At 44.4% G+C, this 25,869-nt stretch overlaps 9 protein-coding genes across 9 annotated transcripts; 3 read left to right on the top strand and 6 right to left on the bottom strand.

Annotated features, from left to right (window-relative positions):
- Nucleotides 1–183: 183 nt before the first annotated feature.
- E1B28_009469 (uncharacterized protein) lies at nt 184–479 on the bottom strand (the record flags this gene model as incomplete). The annotated part of the gene is made up of 2 exons (XM_043154364.1): nt 184–318; nt 399–479. 2 exons carry the CDS (start codon nt 477–479, stop codon nt 184–186), a joined length of 216 nt encoding a protein of 71 aa, XP_043006819.1.
- Nucleotides 480–7,554: 7,075 nt separating this feature from the next.
- On the bottom strand, nt 7,555–8,047 carry E1B28_009470 (uncharacterized protein; the record flags this gene model as incomplete). Its single annotated transcript, XM_043154365.1, has 3 exons — nt 7,555–7,595; nt 7,662–7,702; nt 7,767–8,047. 3 exons carry the CDS (start codon nt 8,045–8,047, stop codon nt 7,555–7,557), a joined length of 363 nt encoding a protein of 120 aa, XP_043006820.1.
- Nucleotides 8,048–8,330: 283 nt separating this feature from the next.
- E1B28_009471 (uncharacterized protein) lies at nt 8,331–8,909 on the bottom strand (the record flags this gene model as incomplete). The annotated part of the gene is made up of 5 exons (XM_043154366.1): nt 8,331–8,430; nt 8,483–8,529; nt 8,580–8,627; nt 8,686–8,746; nt 8,800–8,909. The coding sequence occupies 5 exons, from the start codon at nt 8,907–8,909 to the stop codon at nt 8,331–8,333; spliced, it is 366 nt and encodes a 121-aa protein (XP_043006821.1).
- A 1,265-nt stretch (nt 8,910–10,174) lies between these two features.
- Nucleotides 10,175–11,153, top strand: E1B28_009472 (uncharacterized protein). Its single transcript, XM_043154367.1, has 4 exons — nt 10,175–10,305; nt 10,372–10,443; nt 10,490–10,946; nt 11,079–11,153. Exons 1-3 carry the CDS (start codon nt 10,264–10,266, stop codon nt 10,940–10,942), a joined length of 567 nt encoding a protein of 188 aa, XP_043006822.1. The 5' UTR covers nt 10,175–10,263; the 3' UTR covers nt 10,943–10,946; nt 11,079–11,153.
- Nucleotides 11,154–11,435: 282 nt separating this feature from the next.
- E1B28_009473 (uncharacterized protein) lies at nt 11,436–12,942 on the bottom strand (the record flags this gene model as incomplete). Its single annotated transcript, XM_043154368.1, has 5 exons — nt 11,436–11,772; nt 11,863–12,140; nt 12,210–12,572; nt 12,632–12,835; nt 12,898–12,942. 5 exons carry the CDS (start codon nt 12,940–12,942, stop codon nt 11,436–11,438), a joined length of 1,227 nt encoding a protein of 408 aa, XP_043006823.1.
- A 177-nt stretch (nt 12,943–13,119) lies between these two features.
- E1B28_009474 (uncharacterized protein) lies at nt 13,120–13,407 on the bottom strand (the record flags this gene model as incomplete). The annotated part of the gene is made up of 2 exons (XM_043154369.1): nt 13,120–13,283; nt 13,350–13,407. The coding sequence occupies 2 exons, from the start codon at nt 13,405–13,407 to the stop codon at nt 13,120–13,122; spliced, it is 222 nt and encodes a 73-aa protein (XP_043006824.1).
- A 2,919-nt stretch (nt 13,408–16,326) lies between these two features.
- E1B28_009475 (uncharacterized protein) lies at nt 16,327–16,924 on the bottom strand (the record flags this gene model as incomplete). Its single annotated transcript, XM_043154370.1, has 4 exons — nt 16,327–16,454; nt 16,516–16,581; nt 16,630–16,854; nt 16,906–16,924. The coding sequence occupies 4 exons, from the start codon at nt 16,922–16,924 to the stop codon at nt 16,327–16,329; spliced, it is 438 nt and encodes a 145-aa protein (XP_043006825.1).
- A 1,097-nt stretch (nt 16,925–18,021) lies between these two features.
- Nucleotides 18,022–18,784, top strand: E1B28_009476 (uncharacterized protein; the record flags this gene model as incomplete). Its single annotated transcript, XM_043154371.1, has 2 exons — nt 18,022–18,476; nt 18,523–18,784. The coding sequence occupies 2 exons, from the start codon at nt 18,022–18,024 to the stop codon at nt 18,782–18,784; spliced, it is 717 nt and encodes a 238-aa protein (XP_043006826.1).
- Nucleotides 18,785–21,130: 2,346 nt separating this feature from the next.
- E1B28_009477 (uncharacterized protein) lies at nt 21,131–22,337 on the top strand (the record flags this gene model as incomplete). The annotated part of the gene is made up of 3 exons (XM_043154372.1): nt 21,131–21,141; nt 21,194–21,279; nt 21,343–22,337. The coding sequence occupies 3 exons, from the start codon at nt 21,131–21,133 to the stop codon at nt 22,335–22,337; spliced, it is 1,092 nt and encodes a 363-aa protein (XP_043006827.1).
- Nucleotides 22,338–25,869: the final 3,532 nt, after the last annotated feature.

The raw sequence follows: 25,869 nt of genomic DNA on the forward strand, positions 1-25,869 counted from the left end.
GTGAACTGGACTGATATATTTCCCTCAATTTTCCAAGGCGTGCAAACTTTTGCATTTATGTGTTATCAAGGTCTGCCTCAGAGTAATCAGGCCAATTGCTCCCTCAATTAACTTGTATCAATAGCTTCCTTGCTGACATTATTCTTGTACTGTCCTCTTGGACTACCCACTATCTCTGCTCACCTAAACCTCTACCAGATTCTCCGTTGCTACTTCATCTGGGGCCGCCGTCTCATAGTGGCAATCATACCAGCCATTATGTGTGTTGGGTGTAGTGGTAAGCCACTCAGGCCATTCATCCTTGATGCTAGTCCTGAACTGAGTAAATTAGCAGCAGGATTCATCATTGGAGGAAACTTTGAAAAGTTAATAACAAGTGATGACAACTCTCAATTCACCTTATATTCTCCAGGTGGGAATGGCCTCTTTGTGGCGTTCATCACAACAGAACTGGTAGTCAATGTGTTTTTAACATGCATGATTGGTAAGTCCACATTGACTCTCCAATTTCAATTACAGTAGTTCACTCCTGACTTGTAGCTGGGAGAATCTTCTCAATTCATAGGCAAGTACGAAAAATTCTGGGTCACAATGCCCAAAGTATGTACCAATCAATTGTGGTCATTGTGTAAGTCATTGGTTTTTCCCCCTGAATTCTACTTGACTTCTAATACCACAATTGTGTTGTCTCAGGATTGAATCTGGAATGATGTATCCTATTGTGCTCATTCTCTTGCCCTCACTTGCACACACCAATGGAAATCTTGTGCTTGTGATATTCTCATTGGTGCAAGTTGTGGTGAGCCATTAGCTGGAAGAGTTCCCTTAAGATGTCTTAACATGTACCTAAATTTTAGGGGATTGCACCAACTCTTATTGTGGTCCGCATAGGCCTTGGAACCATTGTCCAAGATGTTCAGTCAGGTCTCAAAAGTATGCGAGTAGTAGCACCAAGTGGGAATGATTCAGACTCAGAAGTGGAAATGTTGTGATCAAAGTGAAATAGTATACATGAGAAACCTGTGTGTGCGTTGATTGACTGACCAAGAGCCTGTCACTATCCAGTAGCCCATGACAATTAACTCCATTCAGTTTGGGCCTATACACATGAACAAGAGGTTCTGTTAACAAATGAATGACCAGAGTTGGTTAAGGGTTAACTTAATTCTGTTGAAGCTCAGGTTGTTAAGTTTGTACAATTTGATGAATGAGGTCCCGTTGAATGTGTCTAGCAAGCTCATGAATGCCATGGCTTTACTAATGATTCCCTGGGTTATCTGTGATCACTCCTTTCAAAATTGCTTCTAGGTGTTGGCATTTGAACCCTTACCATCGGGGGAACTGCATATTTCCCTGGCGGTAATGGGCGAAGTATACCACTCAAGAGTCAACCTAATATCAGAGCTATGGAAGTAGCACCAACACCAAATCAACCCAAAAACTAGTAAACCTCTGTGTAAAGTCTATCAATAACTCTACACCCCAGGAAAGATTGCAAGGGTGGACTGCTTGGCAAAGGTTATGCACAAGATCACAGTCTCAATATCGTATGAAGGTCTTATAAAATCAATGTGTAACTGCAAGTGTAAAACACCACAGCTATGGGGGTTCTAGGGTTTGTAGGGGTTCTGTTTATTGTCCAGTGGACTAAGTGGGATTATGAATTTCATCTATGGTAAGACTAATTCGAACGATTGGAGACTATTGCCCTTGACGGACATGAAAACTAAGTCCTCAGCAGACACGAAAACTAAGTCCTCAGCGGACACGAATGCTAAGACCCTCGACGGATCACAAAACAGTAATCAAGACCTTGGTGGCCTATGGACGGATAGTTCTCAAGTTTGACCTCGATGGTCTCATATGTTCAAATCAAATCTTATCGTTTCACTGCACAAAGACAGGGCAAATCTCTCTATTGGGTGTCAAGAGCAGTTACTCATGGACAACTCGCTCAGGACTTTCCTAAGCATGGGTAGTACTTTTTTATCTATGGATACATGGGCTGCTTTTTATACTACTTCTATGCTAGCTTTGTAATCCTATCTCTACTTGTTTCATCTCTAAAAATAATGCACCATAGCCATGAATCCATGCGAAATCTTATCGCTAGGGGCTGCTACATGTGCAGAATCTCGTCTACGGAGCTTTTCCGTATTCAAATCATATGTTTTGGACCAATCTGGACCGTTCTTCATTCTTGTTTTAGCATGTAGAATGGACCTACATAGGCGTACCATATGGTATTTCCTGCCTACGGACCTTATCCTGCATTTCGACGTTATCAAATCATATGGACTTTGTGTGTCCAAGTAGTTCCAGCATATGGATCCAGAGTTCTGAATCGCCGTAGCACATGAACCGCATGGACTCCGAGATCCATTGTTCATCCCCACCTGGTTCCTAGGTACTCTATCTGGGATCTGGGATCTGGGATCTGTATCATGTCTTTTTGTCTTTTCCTCAGATCGGGACTCGGTCTATGGTCATATCCAATTTCTCCTAGTCTGTGTGGTCCTATGTCCGATTCCTTGTCAACTAAATCCCCTGTAGAAGTAGGTACTCCTAGTATGAAGGTCTTTTGACTCTGTTAAGTTCTGCTACAAATGGTTCTGTGAAGACTACAAGTCTTCTAATAGTACACTCCCTTGATACGCCAGTGCATAACAGAATGTAGAGAGTAGAACTTGGTGAATTACCGCTTAAGTCCTCTGCTCATAGTGTTCTACAGGTTTCGAACAGTCATACAGTTTTCTGACATGATCTACGGCTCTCTCTAACTGGTCTAGCTGCACCTACGGCACATTCTACTAGTGGCACTAGCTTTAACTAGCAATTTGGGCTCACTCTAGTTCTTAATACGATAAATATTGCTTCGTAGCACTGTTTAAAGTGCAAAAAAGTCGCATTAGTGGTCCAGCTGTTATGCTTTCGACTGTAGATGAGTGCATAGCCTTATCTGTTTGCCTTGGTGGAACTGTAGTTACACTCTCAGGAGCAGAGGAGTGTGTAGCCACATCATTTGTTGTTCTCAATGGTTGTGCCCCTTGTTGGTCACTTACTGTACATCAGGGTCCAAAAAGGATGAAAGGGGACCTGACCTTCTATGGCTGGAGTTTTGAGTTGTATGTTCTCCCAGGAGGCATAAGGAGAGGGGGGTGAGTCGACTGGGAAGAGGAGGAATCCACTTCATTAGCTCATTGAATTAATCATTGTAATTGTCGAATTGAGCAGAATGCTCGATATGGGACACCTTTTCTAATAGTTACCACATTTGACCACCTTCTCCAGCTTGATATTTTGTCAGAATGTGCCAGACGGATGAGTGATGAACCTTCTTTTTCTTTTTCTTTTTCTGTTGAGTTTTTGAGATTGTAAAATAATTTTGAGATTAGAACAATTGAGATTAAATATATTGAGATGTGTTGAAATTTTGAGAATAAGTTATAACATTATTTTATGGACTACTGTATGCCTCACCTCAGCTACTATGGAGACTCAGATACTGGAATTGAGATTGAGATTTTGAGATCTCAAACTCAATTTTTGACCTTGAGACAGATGTCACAATGTCTCTCGTTTAAACAAAATGCATGAATTTACTGTAAAAAGCAGTAAATTCATGGATTTCGTTTAAACCAGAGACGTCACGACGTCTCTCTCAACTCAAACTCAAATAAAAAATTTAAATTTATTTTGAGCAACCTCTTGAGTGCCCACTGTGAACAATATATTATTAGTAGTTCTGAGCCCTGTAGAATATAGTAATCTCAAACATGCTCTCAAAATTTAATTCAACTCAATCTCAAAAGTTCAATTTAATCTTGATGTCTCAGAACTTCAATTTCAATTTTTCAAAAATTCAACTCAATCTCAACCTTCATGTCAGATTGAGAAGCAGTAAGTTTATCATAGTTCAAGTAAATGAAAGTATATAGATAACTGAATACTAGTGTGAGCACTTTATTATTCAGAGCAAATGTTGAGGCTATTAGTGTTGCTTGTATTTCACCAAGGCCAAGATGCAGGGTAGTGTTAGCTGTTTTTATTGTGCTACGCCCACATGCATGCCATACTGTGTACTTAGAAAAATTGTGAGAATTTGTGACATCAAGATTAAATTAAACTTTTGAAATTGAGTTGAATTAAATTTTGAGAGCATGTTTGAGATTACTATATTCTACAGGGCTCAGAACTACTAATAATATATTGTTCACAGTGGGCACTCAAGAGGTTGCTCAAAATAAATTTAAATTTTTTACTTGAGTTTGAGTTGAGAGAGACGTCATGACGTCTCCCATGGCAGTTGCGTTAATACGACTTTTGACATCTACGCTACATTATATCCATTTCAGCACATATACTAAGTGCTTTGGAATGATATAGACATCATATGAGAACTAGAGTGAGCCCAAGCTGCTAGTTAAAGCTTATGGCCGCTAGTAGAGTACACTAGTACAGCTGAGAAACAGCTAGAGAGCATCCCACAGAGCTAGCATGAAAACTGTAAGGCTGTCTGAAAACTGTAAGACACTACACGAGCAGTCACTATTAGAAAGACCACTCTCTGTACTCTATTATGCACAAAGCAATTAAGGGATATTATGTTGAGGCTTATGCTTCAGTACTGGACTTGTAGCTAAGAGGGATGAAGTCTTAAACAGACTCCTGAAGAGAGAGAGTGAGCACTCTCGAACAAAGACGGACTTAGAGAAAGGCGCGCCGAAGTGTTGAGCACTAGCGGTTCATATGGACCAAGCGGATGCTACAGAGAGAAGTAAAACACATGCCCAAGACCAAGGACGAGATGAAGTTAAGTGCAAGCGATCAGAGAGGTGTCCGAACATGTGCGAGCAACAGGGACAGACTGTCTTCGGACAGGTTGGAGAGAGCTAGTGCTCTCGGATAGGATTGAGGATCGGATTCCATGCGCCGAACCATATGAGTTCTTGTTAAGAGACTAACTGATGAATAGAGACCAGTGACGTTAAGAGCTAGACTCTTCCAGACCGTGTGCAGATGCCTGGTGGAAAGAGCTAGTGAAGTCAGACACATATGCTAGCGGTGCTAGCGAGTGAGAATACAGTTAGATAACATCGCCTGCAAGAACCCAGCATGGGCAGCCAAGCACGAAGACGATTTGTAAGCTAGTGTAGAAATTGTGTATATACCAGGCCTGTATCTGTAGTTAAGGCAAGCAAGTACTGCCAGTGTGTAGGAAAGTTTCAGAGTAACTGCCTGCGCATAGCCTCCAAATAGAGATTAGATTTGCCCTGTTAAATCAGTGATTGGATAAGAGATTGGATAAGAGCGAGCAATTTCAGAGAACAGTTCAGAGACCTTTAGAGATATTCAGAGATAGACCAACAGAGGTCAAATCCAGAGAACAGTCTTTGCATTGAGTTTCATAGTCCACAGAGGGCCCCTAGCTTTCCACTCTCCATTCTAAGTCCACTGGACACAAAGCAACCCTACTACAAAACCCCTAGCTGTTCAAGTGCATAGCACAGATAGCTGTATCTAAGAGCTAGCTTTCCCTAGTCTTTAGTATTACCTTTTTAGAGATAAGAAGTGTACCCTTTGACAAGCATTTCCACCCTTGCAATTCTTCTGGGGTGTTGAGTGGTGGTAGACTCTTCACAACTGGGATAGCTATATTGTTGAGAATTGATTGATTTGTTAGTGCTACACATAGCACTGATAGGTTGGTTTGTTCTTGAGGATAGAGGTTGATATATCATTCCCAGCGCCCATTAGTGTCCCAAGGTGACACGTGTCTTGTGCCTGCTGCAGGCCACGGCTAAATATTTGACCCCCAGTTATCTTATTGTACCCTCCCTACTTGTACATACAAGGGATGGCCATAAAAAAGTAACTGTAGAGTTTACTTCCTATTCTGTTTCAATTCTCATTCTATTCTTTTCGTTTGTCTAGTGCACTACATAACTGTGAATTAAAATTCATTCAAATGAAGGGCCAGGCCAGGACTTGACAGTACAGTCGGGGACCTGAGTTTGATAAGTTACGATATGGCGACGTGTCACCAGACCATAGCTTCCTCTCTTCCCATCATGTCCCGTCCAGTATCCGCCCTCCTAATCTTTCCTTGTTTTGTCCCTCACTGACTGACTCACCTCCAAAACCTGACTTTTGGCTCTGTGGATTACTTGGCTATGGTACGTTATGAGCCCTTGATTCTATAGTCTATATTCCATCCAGATATTGACGGATGGCTGGTTTCTTTACTTTCCTGTCTGTATTTGTCTTTATTTTTATTTTTATCGCTAACGAAGCTCAGCTCCAAGGATTCCGCTCTCTCCAGAACGACAGCATCAGTCTTCCAACGCCGTCAATGTTTGAGCTTCACCCATACACTGCAATGACTCTTCTCCCCTCCAATAACTGTGGTCCATAGCCACAAGTCGTTTTTTACTTAAATTTGTACACTGTTAATTTGAACATATATTGAGATATTGAGATTGATTGAAAATTGAGTGTTCAAAAGTGAGAATGAGGTCAACACTGGACTCCAAATTGAGAGATTGAGATTGGGATTGATTGAGATATTGTAAAATGATTGCGATTGAGAATTTGAGGTTAAATTTGAGATGTAAAGGTCACTCAACAAATTTAAAATTTTTGATTTGATTTTGAGTTGAGAGAGACGTCGCGACGTCTTGCGTTTAAACGAAATGCATGAAACGTCACTAAAAAGGATTATGGCATTGTGCGGAGCACCAGAGCCTGAGAGCATCAAGGATCTGGAACGGGAAGATCCACTGTTTGAATGTTTGATCATAGGGCCGGAGGGAGATGTTTCATGCGGTGGATGGGGGCACTAGCAGTATGGGCTTCAAGTTGGTTGTTACTCATATGTTGACGAAATTTAGCAATTAACTGAAGGAGACTTAGTCGTCCTCGCGACTATTGACGATGCTACAAAAAGTGAATATCTATGATGGGGAGAGCGGATACAAGAGCTGTACATGTCCTGGCCTCCTCATGTAGTCTGCAAGCACTACCCTCCTGGCACGACGTCACTTTCTGTCCCATTTTTTTGTCTTCCCCACCACGAGTTCCATTTGCATCCACAACACACATAAGTCTCTTCAATCCCTTCTGCAATCTACGTACAGCCCTCCCCGATAGGCATGGTATAGCACCCTCGAGAATAACTAGAAATGTCGACTGGTGCTACAATCTGCAAACAAATGTCTTTTCCCTCCGTTCCAGATCCAACTTTGTTTGTCACTTTCCATACGGCTCCGAGTAGAGTTTGATCTAGCTGTGTAAGTAATAAAACAGAGGGGGGGAACGTACTACCCTCAGCGCAAATCTAATCGGATTTATCCTCGTGTTGAAACCTGAACTACACACACAGTTTCATCGCAAGAGCAGTTTTTACACCAACAAAGCAAAACAACCCAGATTTCAATATTTCAAACTTGTTTTCAACTACAACAACCCGAAACTTGCGAATCAATACAAAGACAAGTACTACCTCCCAGCCGCGATATCCAACAGAAACGCCTTTGTTCCTCGTCCGATCAACGCTTAGAGTGTGATAGGGACACATCCGATGTTGAGCAGACCACCTGAATATCAAGAGAGAGAAAAACAGTTAGTAACCAGACCATATCGAGAGGCATAGGATTATTTACCGTGGCTGTTGTCATTGCAAACAACAGTGGTGCCTCCAGAGCTAGGAAGGAAAAAATAACGTATCGTTAATCGTGTTCGAACAGAAGAGCGACTCGTGAACTAACCATGCACCGTTGCCACCACCGATAACTGTGATGGGGCTGCAGTTGAGACCAACGAGGGCGTTGAGGGGCGCGCCCAATAATGCCAGGAGGAGCCCGGTGAGCCCGAGCGGGTCAAGAGCTGTAACTGCACTGATAATAGAGGTAGAGGACGCTAGCCCCGTCTGGTCGCAGCATTGGAGCCCCGGGCATTGTTCGTTAGGCGTTCCCGTGCGGCGCTCAATGGCTGTGGCGGCAGCAAGAGTAGTGAGTGCGGAGACGGCGAAGAGTTTGTTGAAGTGCATATTGGGGAAGAAAGAGGACTAGTACTTGAACAGACGACTTTTGAGTGTTCGAGTGAGGAAAAAGGAGTTCGATTTGGGGAGGCTTTTATACGTTTTTATTCAGCGGCTGGTGTCTGGGGTTGCAATAGATCGTACATGATCACCCTGCTAGCTGGGGCGGTCCCAGAATACATCGAATTCATGGCAGAATGAAATCCATGGGAACGCAGCCTTGACGCCTACTGTGTTGAGCAGGCATGGGGAGCCAAGGAAATCCCAGGAAATGTCAGCCTGGTAATAGGGCTCATCGTGAAACTAGGTGTGCAGTGACACAAATGGCTGATATTTTGCAGGGTCGCAGGCGTTGTGGAGCGGCACGGAGCATCCCAGCACCTTGCACCACGCTAGAGTCCAAACGGCGTAAAATTCAATTCATTGTCTAGTTCAATGAGGTACCTTCTTGGAAATTCAGCAACAGCATTCCTTTTAATTTTCTGTTCCGGCTGTCAAATGAACAATTCATTGGGGATAAAGCACATTTCACAACGCGTACCTCGAATATGAAAGGGACAGGAACAACTATCCTTTCACCACGAGCAAGCTTTAGAATGTAGTTTTGTGAATTGATTTTTGACTGTGACAAGTCAGTTCTTTCTTACTGGAACGCCACTGTCGCCCTTTGCAAACGGAACTTTCCGGACCTTTGTTGTATCCCTGAAGCTGAAGTAGACAAGTCAATATTTCAATACTCGGTATAAAGGGGGGGCACGAACTTGCCCAGTACAAAACAAACATGGTGCAAGACTGTACATGTACGACGCGAGGTAGTCACCGATGATCTTGAGTTCGAAGCGCGAAATGATGTTGCTAAGGCCGGATTCATATGTGTGCGTCGGCGGTATAACAAAAGAATAACTGTTAGCAAATACAAGCACCTCACGAATCATGGGTTTCGAAGTGTCATTGACTCATTTTACTCCAGGTCCTTCAACGATTTACATAGATTTGAGGGAAACCGGGCGAGTGCATGTTCTGGACGTTGAATGGATACCTGTAGATATTGAATGACGGGAACTTGAGTCCACTTTCCATCTGACTTGACCGCCACCTACTAGGTCCGGCCGCAACAGGCTCTGGGGTTGGTCAATCCTTCAGATTGCATGATTCATCCTTCGCAAGGCACTAGAAAAGGGAGGGAAAGGGAGGAGATTTAACGTCCCTGTGGGTACGAGTCATACATAGAAAATAAGATCACCTGAGACCCTTCAATGTCACATTTCAACCTCCTTACAGCAATCACCACGACCTCTAACGCCAACTACGACATGCACCATTCAAGTTTCTAGCGATCGAAACAAAAGGTCGCTTATAAACGGACAACGGAAGAGCAAACGTAAAATGACGTACAACATTCTTCGCATTTCTAAAAGCCCAATTCGCCAAATTCGAGAGCGACGAATGATTAATGACTACTCATCCCATTGAGACAGACCAATTCTTCGCGGCAATTTTTGCGGTTACAGCACTTTTGTCCACGTTGATGGCTGTCCTTGAGCACCGTGCCAATAACACCTATGCCTGTGCTTGCAGCAGCGGTGGTTCACTGAGAGGGCAGTTGAGCGTCGATACTGAACTCGTCTAAGGAGATGAAAAAGAATGGGTCTTACAAGAGCGCTGTGGGAAGAGATGACGAGGTGACTGGAACTCCCGTAGGGAGGAAAAGTGAACATGCGTCCGCGTGGCGTAGGAAGCAAAGGCGTAGGTGTGGCACGTGCCTCCCAATAATGCCATTCGGCAGGCTGAGTGCCTTTGGAAATTCGCGGTGACTCGTGAGGAACAATTCGAACCGGGCGGATTATTAGTGTGACCCAACCACGTCGCCTTTTCAAGCTACAAGGGGTTAACGTCCGTACAGCTTCTGAGAAGTTGGCGAAGAAACCCTGCTTGCAGACGTCGGAGCGCTATGCATGAATTCTAAGGAAGTACAAACTTGTGAATCGAATATGTGGACAGGAAAAGAAAATCTACTCCTAAAACAAAAATCGGTGTTTGGTACGCTTTGTGTACAGTGACATAAGCAAACAAAAATTATATAAGCAGAGGGGACAAAACGGGGGTACTGTAGAAGAAACAAACCTAAAGCGGTTTGTTGATAGTACTAATAAGTACAAGCAAAGGACATCAAAACGTTCCCTGCCAAAACAGTGTGGTGGGAAATCGTCCGGCGAGCTCCTTCCATGGCCTCCAGCGTAGACATTTACATTTCCTCTCAATTTTTTGTGCGTGATTCATCGTTTACACGCTAATTTTCGGATTCTGACACACTCTCAAAATTGCCTAACTAGAGCACTGGCACTACAAAAGAGGAAGAGGAAGAGGAAGAACCAGAGGAAATGACTTTAGAAGAGATCAACAAAGTGCGCTATCTCGCTCAATTGAGAGCCTTACTCAACTATCCCCCAGACACTAACATTGACCTATATGTACGACAATGCTCCCTTTACGCTCCTTCCACGGCAATATCTTCCCGACAAAACGATTCACCATCGCCCTCCTGTTTTCTTCTATGGAATCTCGGCCACCCTTGACAAGCTCGAAGAATACGCGAGGAAGCAGGGTGTCTATTCACAGGATAAGCCACTGAAACGCGGCTATCTTCGCGCCGTTGCCGAGCATCTGAATACTACATGTCAGCTGCCAAAGGGAACAATTGCCTTTCAAACAATAGCCGATGACCACTGTGACACTCTGGTCTACACGTGCCTAAGCAACTACAAGCTCCGCTTCCCAGAGGACAAGGTTCAACAATTTGAGACCGTGATAGAGACTATTGAGAGAGAACTTGGTGGGATAGCAAAATGGTACCTCGGCGAAAGCAGCGACTTTAGGGATGACTACAAGGTAACGCTGAAGTGATTCAGTACGTCAACCACTCTTATAGATGTACGTATTGTTTACTGATTACTTTCAATTTCTTTGTATACAATGTCTTTTCAATCCATTGTTGTTTGTTCGCTCTGTCGTTTCTTATTACGCTTTATAAATGAATAAGAATCTTGTGCTTAGTCTAAACTTCCTGTTCTCGCTGTTTTGTCACTTAGCGACGTGATGGGCCGATTTAATCTCCTCCTTTTCAAGGGATGAGGAGAACGAGCGTTGGCTTACGGTGCAGGACCATGCATGCACACACCGAAAACACCCAAAATTCAGCTCGATAGAAGGGTGAACTGATATATTATATATACATTATCTACTGAGATATCCACACCGTAGATAACAAGTGTTTATACTTGTGCTTAAACAAAAACATTCGATCATTTGATTTGGAAGGCCCCGGGGTAGAACGAATCGCTCACACATCCGAGCGGAATTGCGTGGTTTGAAAGTTATTACCAGTAAGATATAGATTTTAACCTAAATATTTGTTCAAGAAAGCTTCAAGCGCCTTCCGAGCATCACCATCCTCGTCCCACACTCTACCAATCTCCATAGCGAGGTCTTCAAAGTTCTTCCTCACGACTGATCCCTTCATCCCTTTGAGATCCTTCAAAAGGTGCTCAAACTCCTCCTTCGCGGACTCCGCCGTGAATTTGGGTGTAGGCCCATCACGCCCATCACGATACCGATAGGGCATTTTCTGTCCGTGTTCCCCGGTACGTACTTCGATTAGTTCAAATGCGGCCCGGAATTTTATCGACAAGAGGGAAGCGTTTAATGGTTGGTCGGCGCTAGTTGGCCACAAAAGCCTTTATCGAGAAAAAAAAAACGTCGAACATCATTAGGGGCCAGAGCAAAAGATAAATAAAATAAATAATTCAATGGGGGGTCGGACGTACATCGGAACCTTGTAGGTAAAAGCTTCTTGCATACTGTTCCACCCACCGTGCGTAAGGAACCATCCTGTAGCTGAGTGTGACAAAATTCGCTCTTGAGGCGCCCAAGCGAGTTCAAGTCCATAAGGGTACGCTCTGATCTTGTTTAAGAATACTTCAGACGGTTGAGCGACGGGAGAAGGGTGCGCAACGATAAACGGCGTTTGGTTATCCATCATTCCGTCGATTATCGCGTTGAAAACTGATGTATTCGTCGGCCAGAGTAAAGTTCCAAATGCAATCTGGAAATTATTCGCGAGGGGTTGTCAGTCATCGACGCAGAGCTATGATCCTACCAAACGGAAACATACGTATATCACCGACTTCTCTCCAAATTCAGCGTTCATCTTTTCCAAAAATGAAAAAACCTTGTCTGTGGTGGCATCATCTTCCTTCGGGTCATTAGGTATGACTGCCATCGGCCCGATGGAAAAATAAGACTTTCCAAGGCTCCCAAAGTATTCATCGCACGCCTTTATACTCTCCTTCTCGATGACAGGAGATGAGATAGTGATAACTCCCTCTGAAGCCATGATAGATTTATACACGACCTCCATGAACAAAGAATCAGCACCCCGAATCCATTCAGGAGGCGTCTGAGGTTGCCGTTCGTAATCGTACATCAGCGGGTATCCAGGAATCCGTAATACGCTATCAGTTGGTCCAAAAACAAGCTAGAATAATCCCTAAGTAATTATCACAAATCAAATAAATTTGTAGGTGAGAATCGCACCTCGGACCCGAAGGCTTCTATTTGAGCCTTTCCATTCTTTATTTGTTCTTGCATGCGCGAAGGGTAGTTTCCCCTCCCTCCGTACCTTTCAGGACCCCATAACATCAGAGTACACCCAGCGGAACCAGACACCCATGCTACGATTGGGAGTTGTTCCGGAGTGGTGAATGAACGGATTCCGGCGACGGCGTAGTTTGCGAAAGGCTGCAAACATGAGATTTTCGTTAAAAGAAGGCAGAAAGGGGCCGGTTTATACGAGGACGCACATCAAGGATGGCTACACAAGGGGCCGGGAGTTTTGAGCAATCCATGGTCGTTTGGGATGTTAGGCAAGTGATGATTCCAGATTGCTTGTAAAGTTTTTCAAAAGCAGGTATTACTTCTATCCCAGGTTTAAGGGGATCGGGGTCGGCAGGTATGACATTCAACACGTTTTTGTGAAGGAAATTTTAGGTTTTGAGGTTGCGGGATGAGAGAAGAGGGCAAGCTTACTTGATCTGGTTTTCAATCGCTTTGAACCGTTCCGGAGATAGCTTTTCAAGCTCACCAAGTATTTTCGGGTAGATGTAGGTGTTGGTGAGGATAGTAAAAACAACATCCTTGCGGGACTCGGCAATGAGAATGGCAAGAGCGATGAGGGGTTTGTTGTGACCTGAAAGAGAAAGTGTCGTTTACTAGTTAGACATAGTCAACGCCAGAGAAGGGGTTAAATCAATACGCCAAGCGATTATAGCGTGTCCAAAGACGTGTTTTCGAATATGAGAGGTCCGGAACATGATGGAGATTTTGAGTGCCTTTGCGATGACTTATATATTACAGCAGATACTCACTCACGTATTTATTATATTCGTAAATATCCAAGAGTGTTCAAGAATACGGCGCCCGCGCATGTACAACCGAAAGTCCCTTGTAACTTGTAAGTGAATTGTGACTCGTGAGCGACTCAGACGTACTACACAAGATTGATTATCATGGTTTGGTAATCCTACTCGAAGTAGACCTCGTTATTGCGTTATATCGACTTGTAATCCATAGAACTTTTCAATTCCTGTTCAGAAGAGGTGGGAGTTTGAGTGAAAGCCGTTGCCGGCGTGTTGACGAATATCACACGTGACGTTGACTGCTCGCTTCCAAATACTCTAGTCTGGGAGTAGGCACTGCTGGCAGAGCCTACTTTCTGGCTAAAAAAATTAACGAGGAAATACTGTAGGAAATAATAGCAAAAATGTTGACATTATGAGGCCAAATATGGCTTATATTTGACTCAGAAACTCCCCTGTTTATGGCACAATCTAGGCCTTCTTTGTTGTACCAGATTAAGGCAATTTACGGTACCAAAAAGAGGAAATCAATGATGGTAGATATTCATTCAAACCTGAAACGGAAATGCTGGCATTCATGCCCCAGAAATGGAAATTTTCTTTGATAGAAAATGACCAATTTATTTTACAGGATATTTTACCTTTCTGGCAGTCCATTTCCAATACCCGATAATCGTCCGTTTTGCGTGCGAACTTCGGGTATTGGTCGTCCGATCATCATCCGCTGTCGGCGGGAAAGCGTATATCGAGCAACAACGGTGGGAACCAGGGAGCGTACAAGCGAATTATGTATGTCGAGTCCAGCTTCGGATGGACAGATCGCCTTGAGGTAAAATTAATTGCAATACATCGAGCGTACATCGGGTGATTGTACGCCTCATCCTACTTTGCCACCCTCAGCACCTATCCTACATGTCCTTTCTGCATTTTCCGGAACATATCTCCATCTGCGACATCCTTCGTCGTCATCTTGTCGCCATTTCAGCACCAAGCCTTGAGCTGGGGTCCGCATCACCGGCACTCGTCTTTCTCGCATGTTTACGTCGGGTCCCATGAGCGCCCGGACCATATAACCACCGTTGTGGTTGAACACCATAGAATTCACGACTGCGCCGCGGGAAGCCTACTGGATTCGCAGTATGGTCGGTATCGCGATATAAATCGTAAAAGACCTTAAAAATGCATATTTATACAATTTTAACACTTATGAGTTATAAATTATGGGATTAATAGGACTAGAGTGAGCCCGCACTTCTAGTTAAAGCATGAGCCTCTACAAGAGACTTTATCCGTACGAAATGTACAAAATTAGGAAAGATGAGAGACTTCGCTGAAGTTCAGAAAACTGTACGAACTTCAGGAAGCAGCCGTTTAAAAACCTTCGTTCTTGTATTGGAAGGCCTCCTCTTACTCCTGGAATGCTCATAGCAAACATAGGGATTTTATTATACAATTTATTGAAACTTCAACGAAGTCTGGTTGGACTGCTCGGATATTGGAATTCTCGGATATAGAAATCCAAACAAGGATAAAGGAAGGAACATCCGATTCTCACGAACGGAAAACGGAAAGAATAGGAATTTCTCGGAAAACCAAGGAAACACGGACTTCAGCGAAGTGCACGTGTTATTTGATTTCAAGAAGGAAACCTTGGGGACAGGGCCTAGGATCGAGGCTAGATCTTCTCCAAAAAGGAATAGAACAGGAACAGGAAGAATGGATACGCCTGAAACAGGGACTCGTTCCCTAGGAAAAAAACAGGAGAATGCGGATATGTCGGGTACTTCGGCGAAGTCAAGTCCCTACATCGCAACCAGGAAACAAGGAATAGATATTCAGTTTAATATTCGATTGGGCACTTCAGCACATAAAACTCTTGTATTATACCCGATTAAGCGAGTTTCTGTTTGACTGAAAGGGATTTCATTATTATTTATTAGTTTCACACACATTTTGGACTTTTACTATTATTTATTAGAAAAACCGTATATAAGGAGGGCAGGAAAGAGGGATTTTCCCCAGCAACCTACGAGAGGAGACGCAGTTCACCTACTAGGATTCGCTCGAGATTTGACCTTTGCCCCAGTCTTCACTGAAGTTGGTGTTCTGTGTTTGGAAGGATAGATTAGATTATTGCAATTGAATTTGGTATTGGCATATTGTCTTGGAATTGAACTCTGGATATTGAAGTCAATTTGGACTTATATTGAATTTGGATTGCTATTGTCTAGTTTGGATATTGAACTTGAAACCGAACTTCGGCGAAGACTTGTAAAAGCTTTGTTGAAAAGTCAGATATTGAATTTTGGGATTTGTGAATCATATTGTCACCCTTGTAGTGAAAGAACCTTGATTGAAACAACTATAAAACCGAAGACCCCACATATTCTATCTTTCTTGGTGCCTCTTAGTGAAAACTAAAGCCTTAAGAATACCGACCTCCACCCCTTACACTTGTGTATACTCTTCTTGGTGTGGTTTTGGTTTGCGCACTTCGTGCTTGAGGTGTGTTTACTAGCCATATTTAGTGGTGTTGCACAGCGTTATTATCGGTATACCGAAGCTGATCTGTCGGTTATTGTCGTACAACCGATGGGTGACTTCCCATTTTCGAAGCGTATCCTCGAGATTGCTGTCGCAAGACTCTGGAAACCAAGATGAAGGGGGGCAGTACCTTGCTCGAGTGGAGTCTTACCATTCTCACGAAATATTCCGACAGATCTTCCCAAACATATTGAAAGATGATGTGGCCTAAAAGAACATGGTGAGACCGGAAAACCATCGATGAAAAGGGGCCAAAACCTTACATGCATGAGCAACTATTATATTTTCGCTGTTTCAGTATTTGTTAGCAGATCATCACTGTTTTCTACACTAGACACCGAAGTATGTATTCACCCTTCGTTTGGCCTCCTCAATCACTTGTATGAGTTCCCGTTCGACGTTGGATGCGAATCGATCCTTGACCTTCATGACAAACTTCTCCATGTGCTTCCGACCGCCTTGAGATCGTAATCGTGTTAATGTGAGGGGAAAACAGATGAACTTCAACTTGCAACTTACAATATTCACATGTAACCACCGGGCGTTCAAGGGCTCGATTTTCCAACATTATATGAGCGCAAGATTCTGCAATATTGACATTAATCATCGAAGGAAGGCAAATCTTCCACGCACCTGTGAGAAACCGGTATTTGCTTTCGATCCCCACCAGCCATACGTGCTCCTCGCCTTTACACTGGTTCTTCCACTCTCGCATCCTCCGTTTCCAATCCTTGGTGGCCCCCACTTTGACCATTAAAGCGTTATCTCGAGAAGTCCCCCCTACGATCACGAAAGCATAGACGATACCGGGACCGTCTGTTATGTCAGGCCCTCTGGATAACAGTTCTTCTATGCGGACTGTCTAGTGGTTAAGCACTTAAGGCCCCCAAGACATGGATTGAAACATACCTTCGTTCTTAGAAACCATGAATGAAATCTGGATTGTACAAGAAGAGGCAAAGACTGAGAAAAGACTACCGATGTGGCGGGTGTGAACGACTTACGAACAGATCAAAGACCAAATCCGAGTTCCGAAGAAATAAGAACGAGAAACACCTTGGAGGCAAGTATCAAAGGATGCAGAATGAATTAGAGTGATCAGCGACCGAAGTTGAATCACTTATGAGCTAGAGCTATGCTAGTGAAAACGATATCATCCAACTTTTACCTGTACTGTCAATGAACGGAAATTAATTGACTTACAAGGACTTGAAGAGATATCAGGGTGAGAAAAGGCTTCGAAAATGGAATGACATACGGTACCGCTGTGGTTCTTGAGCGAAAGTTGGGCTGAATAGTGGCAGAATGCTCCTAAAACACGGTAGGTTTATCTTCAATCCAGGTGCGCAACATCCCAGCTGAGAAATCGCCCCACAAATGGTTCCAGGTTTCGGGGCACAGCCGACGAATGAAATGCGGGCGTCCACCTGACATATACTGAATTCATCACTGGAGTTCAGGCCTCGGATTCGCAGGTCCGGCCCTATGTTTCTATGTAGATTTAGAGTGTCTTTCCAGATAATCAGGTAGTTAAACAATTTCATGAATTCTTTTGGATCATCAGAGTGCTTGGCATGTCCAAGATGAGCAACGACAAGTCACAATGCTTTTGGGCGGAGAGAAAACTCACCACGTATTCATTCCACTTCCAAAGCATTGACGTCGCAAGCCCGCAAGCACCAGCTTCCCTGAACTACTCATCCTCGTCTTACCTGCGACTTCTCCTCCACAAATTACCCTCAAATCTCGACCTTTAGAGACGTCATCCCCGAAATGGAAAAGCGAAATCATTGAAATCGATCCACCGTTGAATTCGCGACGCACGGTCACGCTGATCGCGTGATGCGCAACACGGAACGATCCGACAAGATCTGATGCCTGATGCCCTTTGTCCTTTGTTCATGGATCATAAAAGAGGATCTTTGTCGTGACTTCGACCATTTTCTTAGTCTCTTTCACTCTCATTGTCCATCGCTTTCTTTGAGCCTCTTATCAAGCTTTCTCTCCAGTTTTCTCTACTTTCAGATGGCACCCGAAACCACACTGAAGATAATTCATGGGTCACATAACGACGCGGCCCCGTACACTGTCCTGTCCAAAAGCCTATTGTCCCCACCGGAGACACCAAATAGAAGTCGAAGAAGCGTTCTTAATGACAAATATGACCAAAAACTCCAGAAGATATTCGAGATGCTTCAAGAGGCTTGCGCGAACGAGTCCGTAATGAGGGAGGAGTTGGAGTGTCAACGCAGCAAAGAACTGGAAATGAAGAAAGAGTTGGAGTTGGTGAAGAATTTGGCTGACACCTCAGCATCCACCATACATTTAGAAGTACCTTGTCTTTCATCTGCTCAACATGCGAGCGCTGACGGTTATCAGGCACTCACGGCAAAGATAGAAAGTAAGAAGCACTACTTTATGGAGCAACTGGTAAATCTGCGTTGCGGTCTTTGCAACCAGATTGTGAATGACCCCTACATGTGAGTACCTCATCACGTCTCTAGTGTTACGCTAACGAGTTGTCAGCTTGGACTGTTCTTGCATATTCTGCGAGTATTGCATTGGTGATTACCATAGTGAAGTCAAGAAGTCCCCAGAACACGGAAAACCCATGAAATGTCCCCAAGACAGTTGCAAACAATTGGTGTTGATGGGCCCTTACCAGAACAAGGCACTGAAGGAGCTCGCAAGGGAGTTTGCGAAGGTTATGGGTGAGAAAATGGCGAGAAGAGGAGTAGCTTTGTGGCCAGGATGGAATGGAAAGTGGTACGCGAACCACACCTTGTGATAGAATAGGTCATGTACTTGTGTCGACTGCCATTGGGGTGCCCTCGTTTGACTCAATTTTTTGTTCCAATTTACTTGCCATAATACATTGGTCCGAGAATTTGATTGTGTCCTTCATATTACGAATGAAATGAGCACTACATGAAAAGGATGAGTTTAGAGAAGGCGAAAAGCAGTTGAAGATGGAATACCGAGAGCGTGGTTCAGAAACTGTTTTAGGCAGAACCACGGAAAAGATATGATAAGATCGGGAGGAAGAATGGCTATTGCTTGGGTGTTCAGTTAATGTATGGAAGTGGATAAACTTGTAGTCATATCCTTAATGTATCACTTGGACAGCACGCAGCGCGTCCATGATGGGCGGCTCATAGTCAGCCTATGCATCCTCTTGGGAAAACTGACAAACTAGACATATTAGATCGCTATCGAGGACAGCTGAGGTGACTTACTTGAGAGAATCATTAATAATGAATGGCTAGAGCGCGAGACGAGGAATGGGCCGATTGAATTAACGAAGGGAGGCGCAAACTGATGGGATAAACTTGTAGTTAAATCCATTACTTGTACCTCGGACAGCACACAACTAGTCCAAGATAGGCGGCTTTGTAGCCAGCGTAATAGTATGTGGTATGCGCCTCATGAAATAAGTATGATTTCCAATCTAGAACGAGTTCCAAACGACGATTTGAGGAAGGATAGCGGGTCAGATTGCATATAACGGAGGAAGGGGTGAACTGATGGAATAAACTCGTAGTTATATCCAATATTTACACCTCGGACAGCACACAGCTAGTCCAGGATAGGCGGCTCGTAGCCAGCCTAGTTATGGTATGCGCGAAAAGTTGAGAGTTGGAAGCTGAGGAAGAAAGCGGTGAAATCGAAAGCGTGGGACTTTTGGCGAGTGTCAGTTCTTCAGCCTAGTTCCCATGCGTCATTTGGCTAATCTTCGGACTTCCCTTCTCTCCCTTCACCTCTAATAATAATAATATCAGGACGCAGGCCATTGACTGGAATACTTTTCAAGTTATTGACTTTCAACTGTGAGTTTTTTTATTTCTCTCAATTCACATGATTGATCGTTCTTCCCTGTAGTCGGTCGCAACAATTGGGATCCACTGGCATCAGGCTGCGGTACTCCAACGAACTGGCTGCATGCCGTTCGTTCATGAGGGCATTACTTCAAGTATACCCTCTCAACAGGCTTAGCTACGTCGTTGGCCTGTACCCTTTTCACCACCCCCCTTCTTTGGACGCTTCTTTGGACACTTCTTTGGACACTTCTCTCGCAGGACACCGGTCTCTTTTCTTGCCTTCAAACGCCTCAGGTGCTCTTTCAAGTGCTCAAGGACTGTTCCCTTAACCCTGAACACTCCAACCTGCCAATTAAATCTGGTGGCTTTGGTTGAACGCCAAACTGCGCCCAGGACCTCTCACGACGCAACAGGTTTCAATACCTCACCCTTGGAACACCGGTCTGGTTTTGTTTGATCTTTGTACCATCAACTGTGAGTTTTTATATCTTTCGGGCTTGATTGTAAAGTCTCATATCCCGACGCTCTACTCCCTAGATCACACGCTCGACTTCGGTGTACGTTTCCTTGCAGTGAATTAGCTACATGCTATTCGTAGTTTTAGCCAATGACTTTATGCCTGGCTTGTCGCAAGCTTAACTACATTGTTGGCTTATCTCCCAATGTATAGCCCTGTTGTGAGCTCGGGGTTCCTCGAATAACTGAAGCACTCGATCCATTGACGGTGCTGGACGTCACTTGCGATGATCCCCCAATACCACTACCATCCAATTACTGCTAAGGACTCTTCCCTCGTGGACCCAAATCCATCTATCTCAAAACTTGATTTCAACTCATCACCGGCAGAAGCGGGATGGTAACGGAAAACGGACCGCTGACCACGTCATCTCGATTCGGCTAGCCCTCTAGATTTCCTTTGTTCTCCAAGGTTTATCTTTTCTTTCAGCCCGCCTTTGCTCTCTTTTTGAGCGTATAATGTCCGATAACGTATACAAACAATTTTTGGGACGAGTCGTCCTTTGTTCCTTTGTGATTAGCCTTCGTACCTTTCTCAATGAATACCTTAAGGCCGGATCCATGGCGTTACCACATGTGAGGATCTTTCTGCAGGGTCAGAACTCCCAATCCGATCACAGGGCGAATTCTCTTCCATGGTCAAATTTTCGAATCAGTTGTGTTTGAAAGAAGTGGGTTGCTGGCATTCTTTGTCTTCATTCACCTTTGTCCTGGATCGACTCAAATAATTGGCTGGGTTTAGATGGATGAGATGTCTGCCCCAGTAGTCTTTCATAGACGTCTATCTCCCCCCGTCGAAGATGTATCACAGGTAATCACTTCCTCTACTTGAGGACCCCGTTGATCCACTCACACTGGTTCAGGTTAGTCCAGAAGCTTGAAGCCCTTGCTACGGCGCCACACTTGACAAATGCAAATGTTTCCTCCAAACTCTACAAATTCTACTTCGGTGAGCAGTCCTTTGCCTATCATCAGATGCCGAGTTGACACTCGTATCCTTTTGAATATTCAGATCCACCGCCGTGTTTCATCGCAAAACTTTCTCCGGAATTGCTCTCCGAAATATTTATTCTCCACTGTCAGGGAAACCTCAGCAATGCCAGTGTCATCGCCTCTGTTTGTACACGGTGGCGTGATGTTGTAATCGCCGAGTCCAGGCTCTGGGTGTCCAGGATATCTGTGGATGTTGACGACTTGGGCGAACTGTGCGCCGTTTCATACATCCATTCGCTGAGCATGCTTTTGTCCACCGCCCTCAGACGATGGGAAACAATCAAGCTCGACTTCTGTTTCGTCACTAATGACGTTCACGGAAAAGCGTTAGCGATGTCCCTTTTCTCGACTCTGCTACAACATCGGTCCCGCTGGAGGTCGGTCTACCTATGCGTCAGCCCGTTATCGCATGTTATTATCCCATGGTGCTATAAAAGGGACTTCTGCAGTCTTGAGTCATTCACCATCGATATCCCTGGTTGCCAGGAGCCCGTCCACTATGAATGGATGTACGATCTACTGTCCAAAATCGGTCACGCTCCTAGTCTCGCTTCCCTCAATGCACCTATATTCCCGTACAATCTTTCTCATCGCCGCATCTTACCATCGAATGCGTTTTCTCAACTGACGCACTTCGAGGCACAACAATGCGACCTATCTTCCTTTGTCGAGCTCATTTTGAGCACTGCACGCACTTCTCTCGTATCGTGCAGCGTTACGAGCTTCGCCTTCAGCATGCCCTTCTTCCAGGCGGCATTTTTATTGCCCAAACTGGAAGCTTTAACACTGCCATTCCCAGGCAGTAATAGCTTTTATTATGACCGGGTCTTCAGTTCACTGCTCGTCCCTGAGCTGAAGGAGCTGACGCTTTGCGGACATTTCTGTCGCAATGGAGGCGAGATGGAGTTGATTAGGAGGCTGATCAAGAAGTCGGGTTGCCAGGTCAAAAAATTGCAGCTTGCGCCTATGACAGTGACAGACTATCACAAATCTGCAACTCACCTAGTTTCTTGATGTGATATGGAAGAGTGATAGAAGGAGATTAGCAGTGAAGCTTAGATGGAGAGCACAGAGATGTTGTATGAAGACAAAAGATGTTGTTAAGTCTGAGGCTCTAAGGCTCAGACTGTCTAGCTTATATACATGAATTCTATCTAGGACCCCAGATACTATACTAAGACCTCTAATACTCTATTTGAATAGTAGCACATGGTGTGCTTGGTAATTGTCTGATTGGAATACTTCAGGTACATTCCAGAACAATGGTTTCTTAGCAACAATCTGAGAAACCATATGGTACACTGGGTAATCCTGGGAAACCACATGGTGAAGCCTGGGAAACCATATGGTGCAGTGGGTAACACTGAGTAAATATATAGTACTCTGGGTTGCCCAAGCATGCTTGGCAACAAGGATCAACATCTAGACATCTAGCCTGCCAAGGCTGTTACTAGTGCGATCTAGATCTAACATAATTCCCCCTGGACCTGATCTACAATCTGAAGTGTCTAGAATGGTCTAGAACAAGTCCAATGGTCCACTCCATCTTTGGAATATCTAGTGATAAGATAAGATAAATACATGGCACAGATAAGATAAATGTTAGATAGGGATAAGACAGTGAAATCTGTGACACAGACCTCGAATTTGCTCGATCTATATTGGTAGGCATACCCTTAATTACACTTACAGATACTTGACTATCGCTGAGAATCGGTCGCTCTTCATTCTTCGTTTCTAAATTATAACGTGTACTGAATGAATGTAGTCTCGTTTTCCTCAAATTAACAATTACTTCTTCCTCATTTTCCTCAACTCTCCTCATCTCCATTATTCATACAGAAATAGGCCTTCGATTGTAATACATACAAGTCTTCGATTTATTGAGTATGAATTCTTTTACCTGTCTTTCTCTCGCGATTCATCGTTCTTCTAACGAACTGGCTACATGTCATCCGTTTATGACAGAGCATTACTTCAAGTATGCCCTCTCAGTAGACTTAACTATACTGTTTTGATACTGTTTGCCTATACACTTCATTTACCCACCTCCGTTCTTCGGACACTTCTTCGGACGTTCTCTTCGCAAGATCGGTCTCTATTTCTCCTCTCGGATTTGCCTTCAAAACGCCTCAATTAGTTTCTCAAGTATACTGTGACTTCTCTGCGAGTCATTGATAACCGTAGTCTACCGATTCAACAAGTTGATGACTTTGAGCACGAGAACCGAGTGCTTGTGTAGGCACCAGAATTCAACCTCACACCCGGGACACCGGTCTTGTTTGTTTTCATCTTTATCACGTCAACTGTGAGTCCTCTATCCTTGCAGGCTCGATTCAAGTCCCATATCTCAACGCTTTCTTCCCAGAGCACGCTCCACTTCAGTGCACGGTTTCTCGCAGTGAATTAGCTACATGCTATTCCTACCTTTCAGTCCATGGTTCACTTCTGGCTCACCACAGGCCTAACTACCCTAGCTCCCTTCGAGCAGCGGGAAATGGGCCGCTGACTGCATCATGTTGATTCCGTCAGCCCACGTTTTTCACTTTCCTTCGTTCTCGTCGGTTTATCTTTTCTTTCAGCTCCCTTCCATATCGGGCCTCAGTTTTTGGTTGGTTTTTGGGACGAGTCGTCCTTCGTTCCTTCGTGATTAGCCTTCACAAACATGCCGTCTGAATCTCTCGATAAGCAAATGCACCATGGAGATTCAGCCGGGCTTGTAGGTCAATAGATGAATCGGCCTCCCTTTGTTGTAGCCTTGATTCATGAACGTCAGCAAAGGGCGTTTGGGGGCATGTTTGCATCAGGGCCAGATCTCCCGATCCGACTTTGAAAGAGTCGCTTCACTGTCAATCATCGAATCGGTTGTCTTTGAATAGGTGGATTGCGCGTGTCAGGGTGAGGCATTCTTTGTCTTCTTTCTCCTTGGTTATGAATTCCACTTAAATAGTGGCCTGGTTCTCGATGTATGAGACGTTTTTTTGTGAAGCGTCCATTTAACTGCGTCGAGGATGTATCACAGGTAATTACTTCCTCAACCTGAAACTCCCTTTGTTCTACTTACCCTGGTTCAGGTCAACACAGTTGACAAATGTTCCCTCCAAACTCTGCAGATTATACTTGGGTGAGTAGCCCTTTGCCTGTCAGATTCCCGGTTGACACTCAGTACGATTGTGAAGGTGCGGATCCACCGCGGTGTTTCATTGCAAAACTCCCTCCAGAAATCCTCTCCGAAATTTTTCTTCTACGTTGTCAAGGAAGCCTTAGCAGCACCAGCATCATTGCCTCTGTTTGTACACAGTGGCATCATGTTGTAATCGCCGATGTCAGGCTGTGGACGCTCGGGATGTCTGTGGATGTTGGCAACCTGTGTCGGCTCCTCACAGCTTCGGACATACAACCCCCGAGCATGCTTTTGTTCACCGCCCTCAGTCGATGGGGAACAATCAAGCTCGACTTCCACTTCATCACTGATAATATTACTGATTGCAGCGAGGTAAACGCACTAGCAATGTCCCTTTTCATGAGACTGCTCCAACATCGGTCCCGCTGGAGGTCGGTATACCTATGCGTCAGCTCGTTATCACATGTTATTATCCCATGGTGCTACAAAGGGGACTTCTGCAGTCTAGAGTCCTTCACTTTCAAAATCCCTCGCTTTAACAACAACACTCGTGAGTGGATGTACGACATGCTCTCCAAAATTGGTTACGCTCCCAGTCTAGCTTCACTCAACGTTACTTTCTTTCCTTACAATCTTTCTCGTCACCATATCCTACCTTCGATTGCGTTCTCTCAACTCATGCACTTCGATGCGCAACGCTGCGACATATCTTCATTCACCGAACTCATTTTGCGTGCTGCACACACTTCCCTCGTTACGAGCTGGTACCCCGGTCACTCCCATTTTCGGGATGAGGTGTTTACCTTACAGAACCTGGAAGCTCTAAGGTTACCATACCCAGGCACGGTCATCTTCCGCTCAGTTGTCGTTCCTCAGCTGAAGAAGTTGACATTCTGCGGAGATTTCTGTCGCATCGGAGGTGAAATGGAATTGATTAGGGGGTTTATCATGAAGTCGGGTTGCCAGCTCGAAAGATTGCAGCTTCCGCTGGGCGCCTCTATGACAGACCTCGAGCTTGTTCGATCTGAATTGGTAGGCATACCATTAATTACACTTACAAATCTTTGACTACAGTTGTTGACTAAGAATCGGTCTCTTGCTTCTCTTTACCCGTTGTAAACTACAGTGTATCTAATGGAGTCTCGTCTGTTTCGAATCAACGCTAATTACAATAACTCAATCGGTTGGCGGAGCGGTAACCCCGAAAGCATGGGATTGTTTGTGTTCGCGAGTGAGATATCTTCAACCTAAGTTCTCACGCGTCTTTGGCCGAGTACCTTGCTTCTCAACTCCCTCAACCCTCTTCCTCTCTGATACCATACATAAAGAAGCAGGTCTTCGATCGGGCTACAGGTCCTCGGTTTATCAAGTGTGAGTTCTGTTTATTATTATTTAGTTCACAAGGCATATGTTCTTCCTGCA

The sequence above is a fragment of the Marasmius oreades genome, chromosome 6 (assembly GCF_018924745.1).
Source record: "Marasmius oreades isolate 03SP1 chromosome 6, whole genome shotgun sequence".
NCBI lineage: Eukaryota > Fungi > Basidiomycota > Agaricomycetes > Agaricales > Marasmiaceae > Marasmius > Marasmius oreades.